Below are 12749 nucleotides of genomic sequence, written 5' to 3' on the forward strand. Positions count from 1 at the left end.
AATTAATATGTGGGATTCTTTTGACTGATGGATTGTGGGAAAACGGGCATAGCAACTAAAAATTTAACTTTATCTAAGCTACTGATTCCGACTCTACATAAGAAAAAGAAGCCCCCTCTTTATCTTATATATCATTATATTTAAGGGTTAATCCATCTCAAGTTTTTCAGCAATGGTTGCTTGCCTGTTTTTAATTTTCCTAGTTTTGAGTGATTACCTCTGTGTATTGGTAATAAGAAAACATCCGTTTTTTATTTTTATTTCGCTTGATTTAACCACGGCAGCTATCTTTGTGTCGTGGCGCACAACAAATTTTGCTTACAAATGTTTACTGAACCTTAGTATCTCAGGGTGGTCCTAGCTCCTTGGACTAAACCCTGATCTGTAGCGTACATTACCAGGTTCATCTACATGTACAAGAATTTTGTGCATACTTGTTCCTTTGACTTAGCTAAAGTAATGCTCAACATCACTGAAAGTCCCACTTTTATGGTCTATTTATATTGGGAAAGGTTTCAGTCTCAGTCCTAATTTATTATTTGTTTTTTATTTAAATTCTTTATTTTTATTGTGCAATAGGGGTTACAAACATGCCTGTTATGCCACGACAGCAGTCACAGGATTATAAACGTAAACATTGTCATGACAGGATTAAGCTGCACAGTTTTATAAGTAGACATGAGGACTAATAGGTGAATACATGCGATCAATGTTAAAGGTATGCATGTTGCTCAAAAGTTAGGTAAAGAAAAAAATAAAATAAATAAAATAATAGATAACATGACATAGAAAAACAATGATGAAAGCTGTGCAATGCCTATGATTGATAATAAAACAAGGTTTGTTATAGCGATTACGTCTTAGGCACTTACATTGAATGCCACTGTTATTAACAAGTTTAGACAAGTATATGTTAGTATACTAAAGTAATGTGTAGTGTAACATGCTAAACTAAATATACGCATAGCCAGACTAGTTTTCAGCGTTAATTTTTACGCGCTCAAGTTGCCCCATTTGTGAGGGCTAACTAATAAAATAATGCATGAGTCTAGTTGTGGTTCTCGCTATCTCTGCGACAGAGTATATCTCAGTATGGCATTAAGACATGTATAGATCACGATTGCTCTTTATTTGTTTTTTTAAATTTATTTATTATTTTTATTATAATTTTTTATTGTTATTATTTTTTTATTTTTTTTTAGTGTGTAGCGGAACATTTCAAATGGGGAACTCCTCTTATTTTTGTTTTTATTTATTTATGGGGGCGAGACTACCTTTTTTTTAATTTGTTTTTATTTTACAGTTCCCCTTACTGTCTATTTAATTATCTCTGGTGGGGGACCAGATAGAAATCTTCACATATATAAGTCCTCCATGTTGGCATTCTGCTGTAAATTTAGAGATTGAGATTCCACTGGTTACAGAGCTACGACAAGTAGAAATCTGGAGGAAAGCCTACTTAATTTATCTTTTTTAAAGAAATGAACATTTGTAATCTAAGCACAACAATTATTAAACCAAGTTTTACAAATAATAATACCAACAATACATATTCTTTCTTATTAACAGAAAACTTTGAAACAAGCAAAAATGAACTTACAAAACAAGGATTTTTGGAACTAAATCTTATGGAAGCCAATGACCGTGAAGGTGACCCGAGTGACCTCTGGGTGACTCTGCAGTCCATGGGATACAACAAAGCATTAGAACTGACCGAGGTAACTTCTAAAAATTATACAGTTATATTTGTTATTTAGTACCATCTGTGACACATTTACCATGGAGGCCACCTGATCAATCCCTGTAGGAACTGTACATACAACATCTTTAAATGCCAAATCCTTCAGATGTATATAAACTGCCTAACCAGAAATGTTTATAAACTGCCTAACCTCCTTGGGTCTTTCCCTTAATTCCCTTCTTTGGTGTCTCTTTGTACCCTCCTTCCCGTAGTTGTCTCCCTCCGTACCCATTTAGTTGTTTATCTCCATCCCCCACCCTTTAGTTATCGCTCCCTATTCATTCTTCATTAGTTATCCCTTATGTCTCGCCTTATCTCCTGCTTTAGTTTCCATTCCTGCTGCAGCATGGCTGAGCTGTCCGTGCTTAGTGCAGCTCTTTTCTATCTGCTCATACTCAACACTTTGCACAACTGGCAGCAATGCTCTGAGTTGAGGGGGGAGGACATTACACCTCATTGTACATCCACCAATTTTGCTGAGTTTAATGACCAATTCAGTATAGGATGGGCAACACAGCGAGCAACAAGTGGATATTGGAAGTATAATTTGTAATAAAAAGGGTGATTTCAATTATAGTAAATACTTAAACAAGAAGCTAAGGCACAGGGAGTCTCCTGATGACACAATCTCTCTTATTGTACTTAGAATGTTTATGTGAACAACCATATCATATTTTGTTAACACTCTTTCGTTTATACTCTCCATGTCAGGCGTGTCCCTTTCTTATTGAGGCCTATGCTGAGAAATGCAAGCCAAAGCTCCAGGCTTTGAGTTTGGAGTCCAGCACCAAGCAGCTCCAGAAGGTGGTCTGCAGATCGGTCATCCTGAAAGGTGATCCCAAAAGCGCAGAGGGTTATGAAGATGTAGCTTTCTACACCTACATGAATGACACCAGGATCAGTTCTGTTATTGAGAATAAGGTATGGCTTCTTCCTAGCAAGCATCCAGCATGCACCAATCTCTGTGTCTATGATTTCGATATATTAAAGAGAACAATGTTTGCATTTTGAAATTGCTAAGCACCATAATTTTCTCTTATTTCACTGCCCTCGTCCGTTCCCTAGCCTCCATTACCCAGCTCTCTCATTCTCTCCTGCCTCTATTCGGTTCTTCCACAAACCACCTTTACAGGCATCTTATCCATCAATTCCTGCCCCATCTAAAGTGCTGTTATTTCTCTTGTGTGTCTTTATCCCTTCCTAATAGACTGTAAGCACGTTTGAGCAGAACCTTCCTCACCTCTTGTCTCTATCATATCATGTATGTAATAACTTGTTGTCAAATATCCCCTTGTTAGAATTGTAAAGCGCGGCAAAATATGTTGCTGCTATGTAAATAATAATATTTCTGTTGCAATGGGACATTTCTTTATCTAACCACAAAGTGCAGCCTTTTTGCTGTTAAGACCCATTGGTTCCACACTTTTTTTGGACTGTATGCCAAATGATGTGGATGTGTTTATCTTGGCTGCCATTCTTCTCTTGTGATATTAGCTCCGTAACTCATTCACAATACATAATGTTATAAAAAAGTGTGTGTATCCTTAGGTCCTTCCTATGAGGTAAACTATACCACTGTTTTAATTGAATTTCGGGCAGGTGCCTGGCAGATATGATATACCGGTTGCAACCAATGGTAATCCAGTGTTGTGTCCTGTGTCATGGTTGAAACCCACAGAACAAAGTCTTAAGAGGACTTTTTTTTTTTTTTTTTTTGCACAACCTGTTGATTAATTAAAAGGTAGCTTTGGGTTGTAAAATTTTTTTTTTTTTTTTTTACAGGATGTTTTTTAATTTGTTTACATTGCATGCCAGTTTGTACTGATATAGCCAGTGCATAATATGTAAATTAAGCTAACCTCCATTGTGTGTGGGCACCATGAGAGACCATGCACTCATACAGAACATTGAAATGAATGCCTGATCGGTCATGTGCTCATATGGCATTGTCTAATAATATATCAGAGCGCACATCATGGACTGATAGATTGCACCACAGTCAGATATGCTATGGAGGTAAGTGTGCTTTATACATTGCACCACAGCACTTCTCACCCCAGTAAATGCTTTACTAGAGTTTACTAGGTAGAAGGGATGTGGACTATTCCCCATCAGAGAATTGGCAATTCCTCTTTAACTTGATATTCACTTAAACCAAGACTTCTTTATACAAAAATTGCACATTCAGAGTATTATAAAGAGATCCAAGACATCCCAAAGCTTTAGAATTCGTGTAACCTTATACCCACTGGCTCTCTGTATATAATTTTTATAAAAGTATTTGGAAGAAGTAAGAAAACCAATTTGCTTCATAGAGTTTTTCATGTCCTTTCATTTGGTAGGCATGATGTAAGGATAGCGTAAAAAACATATATGTTCATCTGTTTATAGCTTGTTCATGGTATTCCTAATTTGTTATCTTTTCTCTACCTGTCTCAGTCGAACAGTAAAGTGGTCGTACAGGTTAACAACGAGCAAAGTAAGAACTGTATCAGCAGCCGAGGATTGAATGTGTTTGCAGTGGAAGTGCCACCAAAAGCTACAATGGTAATCACATTGATTTTTGTTTTATTTTGAGGAAGTATGAGACACACATCATTCAGACAGAAATAAATCACATGCATTCAAGAAATTGGTCACCTTTGCTTTATGTGTAGCTTCTACCTGCCCAAATGAAGTGATAAAAAATCTCCTACAGTACCATTCATGTGATCGTAAGGTATGAAGAGATAGTTCTTGGTAATGGGGGTTTATAATGCAGCTCCGTGGGCAAGTTGTAATTCAAAGAATGAGGAGCTCTTCCAGATAGACTTGACTCTAAGGACACAAAGCTTATAGACTGGACTCCAAGGACACAGAGCTTATAGACTGGACTCTAAGGACACAGAGCTTTTTAGTGATTTCAGTGGGTGCGTTGGCTTGTAGACAGTAAGGAGATCCTTCAGATTGATTGAACTCTGGTTGTGCAGAGCTTTGATATCCTCATCTCAGTGGATAAATTAGAATGTGGGAGTTGCAGAGAAGTAAAGAATGAGGCAATCCAGATGGTGCGGACCTTGATCAAATAGCATACTGTGATGCTGAACTCAGCAAGTTGAAATGCAGAGGTTGTAGAGATCTGTAGTTTGTCTCGACTCTGATCAGAGAGATCCTTCAGGAAGACAAGACCATAAGCCCACTGCATTCTAATGCTGATCACAATGATCTATTTAGAATGTATGATGTATTGATTAGGAGTTATACAGAGTTGCTGATATTTTTAATTTTATATAATAAAAGCTTCCTAATTTCCAGGTCACCTTCTAGTAAACTTTATCTATTAATTTACAATAATATATTATTAGATATAATCCATTAAAGCAAAGTTAATAAAGGTATAGTGAAATAAATTATACACATCTGGGATATCAACTAACAATACCGTCTAATTTCAGGTCTCTCAGCATGTCATGCCAATGAATGAGCGGCAAGAATGTACATATCATTGTGTACAAAGCATCGTCAGCTGAAACGACTTGACACCAGGGGAACAGTTCCACTAAGGCCAAATATTCTATTGTGGGTCCAATGTATTCAACAAATGTAATCACATTTTGTTTTCTGTTTTTTTTCTTAAAGAAATTTTGCATTAAAATGGCTTATATAAATATAAAAAAAAATAAAAAAAATGTGTGTTTAAAACTAATGTTTTTCTTTTGTTTTCATTATGTTAGGGCATCACCTCCCCTCAATTCAATTTATAGATGTTAGTGAGAACGATGGTATTAAAATGATCCATGCCATTACATTAGTTGGCGAATAAATATATATATTTTTTTTAAATGGCTACATTTAATTTCTTTGACAGAGTACCACGAACACCCAAACATATGTTTGTATTGTCTTTATTTCAGATAAAAATTCAGCATTTATTCCTGCAGGAATGTGTTAAAAGGATACTAGAGTCACCAAATCAACCTTCTCTTAATGAAGCAGTTTTGGTGTATAGATCACGAACCTGCAGTCACTGGATTAACAATGGGCCCAGTCATTTCTTGACTTCCTTAGTATTGCTAGCAGAACATGGCTTGTGAAATTTAGATTGTGGTCTCTGTGATAAATGTTGTGCAATACTGTCCAAAAGTCAGAAAGTATTATTGATCGGTTTACAACTCCAGATTCTAATTTAGGCCAGAGTTCTGTAAACCACTGCATTGATTCAGAATCACACACAATTCATATGGCAAATATTTAGGTGCACAAAACTTACTACATAACGAGGGGCGGGGCCGGGTCGCCGAGCAGAGTGGTCGCAGGACAGCTCAGCTCCTGCAAACGAGGACACTATAAAGTCCTAAAAAGAAAGACTTAAAGTGCTCAACTCACCCATGACTGCGACCCTCGATGGAGGAGGGCTACCGGAACCGGGGAGAGGCTTACTCCCTGAGTTCTAGTCCCCCGGAGGGGAGAACTCTGCAGCAACAAGCGGGAACTTCTCTGGCGGTGAGTGGAGTGGACGGCCGCCGCTCCACTATCCTGCCTACCGGAGCCCAACAGCCAAGCTACACATATGCGGCCTCGGCCCCCCCCCCCCTCCTCCCCCCCTCTGGGCCGGGGGCGTGATCCCGGTCCACGCCCGGTGACCCTGATCGTGAGGCCGCAACTGAGGTCGAGATGCCCGACCGCTGCCTCCAAAATGGCGGACGCCATGTGCGCAGCCAGCACGAGGAGAACCCTATACCTCCTCGTGCCTCCAACAACAGCAGCCCCTACCTACAGATCCCACCACAAAGGGCAGAGCTAGCTCCCGCAGCCACTTAACTCAGCATGGGGAGGCACGGACGACCCGAACAAGCGGGAAACTGCGGCTGACAAGAGGGAAAGGAGCACTTACTATCCAGCATGCAGCAGGACTGCCCGGACAGCGGTCTCTCCCTAATGAAGCCCAGCAGGGGAAGGTGGCAAGCCAACTACACCGGAGCGGCAGCCCGGAGGTACTCGATGACCCATGCAGAACACCACACGGGGGAAACAAGCAAAGATACCTGCTCCGACAGACACCTGCCCCCAATTATTCAGACACAGCAGAGCAAGCACCGGACAACATCGTATAAGAACGGGACTACCCCTGCCTGAAGGGCCACGGACCCACCGGAATGCCAACTCCCTCCCACTGAGGCAGCACTGAAAACCCTGACCCAGCTGATGGCATTGGAGGGACTAATCGCACTGGTCTTTCATATATGTTTAACTTAGACCTGGTTTAAAGCTAACTTTACAATATGTTATACTCAGTATAAAGATGTATGTTTTTCATGTAGCTCACATATCGCTCACTAATAAGTTTAAAGGGAAACTCCAGTGCCAGGAAAACGATCCGTTTTCCTGGCACTGGAGGGTCCCTCTCCCTCCCACCCACCAATCCCCGTTTACTGAAGGGGTGAGGGGAGGTGGAAGATATAGGAGCACCCCCTCGTCGACCAGAGAACTGGGAGAGCGGCCGTCTCTCCACGGCTCCCACCAGCACAGGCCGCAGGTCGCGATGCCGTCCGCTTAGCACCGGGGAACCAAGTGTCGGGAATCCCCGGGTGCAGTTCAGTCTCCTGGTTTTGGTGATCGCGGTTAGCAGTCAATGTGCTCCGGTGGTCGGGCGGTATGCCCTGAATCTTGGCTCCAGACTCGGGAGCTCTCTCTTTGCACGTCTTGTCCGCTCAGTAGTTAGGCTCCGCCCCTTCCTGATATTATTTTTAAACCTTTGTCCCTCTAATTTAAGACTGTCCTCTTGTTGTGGTAGTTTCTCTTCTTTTAAATATAGTCTCCTCCTTTACTGTGTTGATTCCCTTTATGTATTTAAATGTTTCTATCATATCCCCCCTGTCTCGTCTTTCCTCCAAGCTATACATGTTAACATCTTTTAACCTTTCCTTGTAAGTTTTATCCTGCAATCCATGAACCAGTTTAGTAGCCCTTCTCTGAACTCTCTCTAAGGTATCAATATCCTTCTGGAGATACGGTCTCCAGTACTGCGTACAATACTCCAAGTGAGGTCTCACCAGTGTTCTGTACAATGGCATGAGCACTTCCCTCTTTCTACTGCTAATACCTCTCCCTATACAACCAAGCATTCTGCTAGCATTTCCTGCTGCTCTATTACATTGTCTGCCTACCTTTAAGTCATCTGAAATAATTACTCCTAAATCTCTTTCCTCAGATGTTGAGGTTAGTAGGGTATCAAATATCCTATACTCTGCCCTTGGGTTTTTTCATCCAAGGTGCATTATCTTGCACTTATCCTAATTAAATGTCAGTTGCCACAGCTCTGACCATTTTTCTGATTCATTTGCCATTTGGCTTATCCCTCCTGGAACATCAACTCTGTTACATATCTTAGTATCATCAGCAAAAAGACACACCTTACCATCAAGACCTTCTGCAATATCACTAATAAAAATATTAAAGAGAAGGGGTCCAAGTACAGATCCCTGAGGTACCCCACTGGTAACTAGACCTTGCTTTGAATATACTCCGTTGAATGTTGCCTGTCATTTAGCCGCTGCCTAACCCATTCAACAATATTGGAATCCAAACTTAGATTGCAGTTTATTGATGAGCCTTCTATGTGGAACAGTGTCAAAAGCCTTACTGAAATCTAGGTAAGCAATATCTACTGCACCACCCTGATCTATTATTTTAGTTACTCAATCAAAAAAATCAATAAGATTAGTTTGGCATGATCTCCCTGAACTAAACCCATGTTGTCTGTGATCTTGAAATCCATGTGATTTTAGATGTTCAACAATCCTATCCTTTAACATGGTTTCCATCACTTTCCCCACTACTGAAGTAAGGCTTACTGGCCTATAGTTGCCCGACTCCTCCCTACTACCTTTCTTGTGAATGGGCACAACAATCGCTAACTTCCAATCTTCTGGGACTACTCCTGTTAACAATGATTGGTTAAATAAATCTGTTAGTGGTTTTGCTAGTACACCACTAAGTTCTTTTAGTAACTTTGGGTGTATTCCATCAGGCCCCATCGACTTATTTGTCTTTACTTTTGACAGTTGGAATAGAACCTCTTCCTCTGTAAGCTCACATGTAACAAATGGCTAATTTGTCCTTTTTCCTAACTGAGGCCCCTTTCCTTCATTTTCATCTGTAAATACTGAACAAAAATATTAATTGAGGCAATCAGCTAGACCTTTATCCTATTCTACATACATTCCTTCTTTTGCTTTTAATCTAACTAATCCTTGTTTTACTTTCATTTTCTCATTTATGTATCTAAAAAATGTTTTAGCACCCTTTTTTACTGACTGTTTTCTCTTCTGTGTGTGCTTTGGAGGCTCTTATAACTTGCTTAGCCTCTTTCTGTCTAATCTTATAGATCTGTCTGTCTTCCTCACTCTGTTTTTTTTATTTATAATTACTAAATGCTAACTTTTAGTTATTTACTATTTTGGCCACATCTGCGGAGTACCACAGTGGTGTCAGGGTACCTGAAGTCTCTACCTCTGAGAGAGGTAGAGACTTAGAAGTTTATCCGTCCGGACGGCATGTCTCCTCGGTCCCTCGCGGTTCACCCGGTCTTGCAAACGCCGGCCGCGAGGGAGTCACTTCCTTTTCTAGCACGACGTCATGACGCCAACCCGGAACGGCCTGTCACTCAATTCTGTAGAGACGAATCAGGACTCGTCTGAGGCGTGTCCCCTCTCCCAAACCAGGGTATTTAACAGTGTTCCTCTCATTTACTCATTGCCCTGTCGTGGTTCTAGCCAGCCTAGTCTCGCAGTGCTTTTGTATCCTTGTTATCCTTTTGGTTTTGACCCGGCTTGTTTGTACTATTCTGCTTTATCTGTATTCCTTTGACCCGGCTTGTTCCTCGCTTACCTGTCTTCTCGTTCCCCCGACCTCGGCTTGTCTCTGACCATTCTCTACTCTTTCTGTGCGTTAGTCCGGCCATTCTAAGGTCCGGTATATGTACCTTTCTACTGTTTGTACTCTGCGTGTTGGATCCCTGTCCCGATCCTGACAAGTGGTTTCTTAACTTTTTTGCTTTTACTGACAAGCCTAATGCAATTTTCTGTTTCCTTCACCAGTGCAACTTTTAAATAATCCCATTTCTCCTGGACTCCATTTAAACTGCTCCAGTCTGACAAGGACTCCTTTATGCATATTCTAATTTTTTTAGTAGAGATCTCCCAGGGTAAACAAGCAGATTTCATGCAATTTTTTTTCATATCTAGAATTACTGTTCTATTCCTCCTTTTAATTAGGTAATGTTTTGCCTGTGAAAGAAGAAACATTATTTAATTTGTCAGGATAGGATCCTGACACAGTATGGAAACCTATCCAACCTCAAAATTAACTTCACCAAATCTATGATACTGAACGTGAGCACCCCGCAACGGCGCGCAGACCCGATCCGTCAGAGTTACCCTTTCAAATGGAGTGAGTCTGCAATCAAATACCTTAGCGTGTGGCTCACGGGGATCTGACCCGTTTGTACCACGCTAATTTTACACCCCTACTGAACGCAATCCCCAAAAACTTGGCAAAATGGTTGTTGCCACACTTCTCATGGCTTGCCCGAGTGGCAATCATAAAAATGAACATATTGCCGAGAATTCTGTACCTTTCCCAGACACTCCCAATCACAGTTCCTACAGGTTTCTTTACATCACTGCGCACCCTCCTAATTAAATTTATCTGGAAGGGCAAACAACCCAGACAGAAGTTCTCCCAGATGACACTCCCTAAGACTAGGGTTGGGTGGGCTGTCCGTCCCCTACCTTAATTTATATTACCAAGCAAGCCACTTACTCCGAGTAGTGGAGTGGACCGAAGACAGGCGTATGCAAGCCCTGGAAAGACAGAGACGCACCAAGTGGGTAGACCATTATCAGCACTCCTGTGGTTAAGGCTCCACGTGGGCCGACCACTATCCCTCTCCCAACCCTTTCTTAGGGCCACAAATTCGGTTTGGTATGCCCTGGCACCTAAACTAGATCTTTCCTTATTCCTCTCCCCCCTTTTGCACCTGACACACAACCCAGACTTTGCCCCAGGGGAGAGCAGGAGAGGATAAATTGGCATACTCCCACTGGAGATCCCGCGAATCCACCACGCGGTGGAGGACGGCAGACTAAAACCACAAGACAAACTTACAAACAGCCCTAACGCCACCTTCCTGATACAATTCAGGTACGCCCAGTTAAGTGACTATGTTACCAAGATCTCACAACAACCCAACATATTCAGAGACCTTACTTCATTTGAACTCATCTGCCAGGATCCCAACACCTTGCCCCATGGCATTTCCTTCCTATACACTACTCTCCAACAACAGCAGACGCTACCTCCCTCCTCATTCTTCTTGAAATGGGAGTTAGCTTTAAAGGAGATATACACTGAAGCACAATGGTACAATATATATGACTTAGTGCATTACTGTGCCATAGCCAGTAAGACCCAAGAAACTAATTGTAAGATCATTTCTTGGTGGTATGTGACACCAGACCACCTCCAGAAGATAAACCCTGACTTAGATGGCAAACGCTGGAGGAGCAAGAGGTCACCGGGCTCCCTCCTTCACATTTGGTGGGAGTGCTCGATCATAGCAAGGTTTTGCAGAGCGTTGCCTCAATTGTTAGTCAATTCACTGACAAACCACCGCCTTTCCACCCAGCCGTTTATCTTCTCCACCACACAACAACACCCACATCTCAATACAAATGATCTTTGACTACTCGCATTCTTTCAGTAGCCAAACATCTCATACCCCTGCATTGGAAAAGGGACATAATGCCACAATTGTCACTTTGGTTCACAAGGATGGAGGAACTGAGGGCTTTAGAGGACTTACAGTTCATCGCACAGGACAATACACAGGCTTAACTGGACACCATGGCTAACCACAGCCCTGACTCCTGAATTTCACAACCAACACCTCAAGAAACCACCTGAAATATAGAGATAAGCACCAAATGACAGGGTTTCTCTCCTGCATAGACCCTTGGACCCTGGGAAACACAAGAGGCGGGACACTGGGCACAGCATCTCCCCATCTTTCTCTATCCCTCCCACCCTTTTTAATTTTATTTCCCCCACTCCTTTCCCTTCCCCTCCATCACATTCCCACACTCAATTTCCTCTACTCCCTGACCTCAACCCATCCCAGATCAATTTAGTTTCTAAACCTTCTGGTATGCACGATAGTTTCTACATGACTAATGCCGTTAGCTCCCACGTTCCAAAACCCCATAAGCACCCCCTACCGAGAAAGCAGGAGAGTGGAGGTAGAGTGCACAAACCAGACCACACCTATCACAAGTAGGGACCATACTTCCAGGGGAAATGTGGACATGGTACATACACAGGCTCCGACCTTGATAGACATGCTGTCAGTACTGATTCTGGTTATTGTATTATTATGCTACTACCATAGAGACCTGCGAGTCTCATTGCTACATGCTTGTTATCTTTCATGATGGAAAAAAAGAAGAAAAAAAACACATTAAAAAAAGATATTTACAAAAATAAATATACCACTGGATGATTAGATTTAAAGGAACACTACAGGGTCAGGAACACAAACATGCATTCCTGACCCTATAGCATTAAAACCACCATTTAGGTGGCTTGTCGTCCCCTCCCTTGCCCCCTTGAGTTAAAACGTACCCTATTTCCAGCTCTCCATGGGTCTGCATGTGCTGGCCCCGCCATGATCTGCCTCTTTGACTGACATCATCAGAATTAATGGTCACAGCCAATCCAGTGCTTTCCCACAATCCAGTGCTCTCCCTAGGAAAGGGCGAAAAGCGTCTCAAATAAGGAAAGCCTTTTATGTGGACATTATTTTTTTTGTTTTGTTATATTCACGTTTGTGTTTATCTTTTAATAAATATATCCAACTGGAATTTAAGTTCCATTGGATGCAGACTCAATCCACCTCCAGCAAAGAAAGGCTACCTCCCTTTAGTGGGTAACAAGTTCTTATACCCAGAGCCAGGTTAGCATAATTGGCTCT

The 12749-nt window shown here is 41.6% G+C and overlaps 1 protein-coding gene across 1 annotated transcript in view; it reads left to right on the plus strand.

Moving 5' to 3' along the window:
- Positions 1–5394, plus strand: part of EFCAB7 (EF-hand calcium binding domain 7) — a 46362-nt gene extending 40968 nt beyond the window's left edge. The window contains exons 11-14 of the mRNA XM_063427870.1: positions 1570–1718; positions 2453–2662; positions 4181–4288; positions 5176–5394. Of these exons, the coding sequence (XP_063283940.1) occupies positions 1570–1718; positions 2453–2662; positions 4181–4288; positions 5176–5250 (542 nt within the window). The 3' untranslated portion in view covers positions 5251–5394. The remainder of the gene's footprint in view (positions 1–1569; positions 1719–2452; positions 2663–4180; positions 4289–5175) is intronic.
- The last annotated feature ends 7355 nt before the right edge of the window (positions 5395–12749 follow it).

Source organism: Pelobates fuscus, chromosome 7 (assembly GCF_036172605.1).
Source record: "Pelobates fuscus isolate aPelFus1 chromosome 7, aPelFus1.pri, whole genome shotgun sequence".
Taxonomy (NCBI): Eukaryota; Metazoa; Chordata; class Amphibia; order Anura; family Pelobatidae; genus Pelobates; species Pelobates fuscus.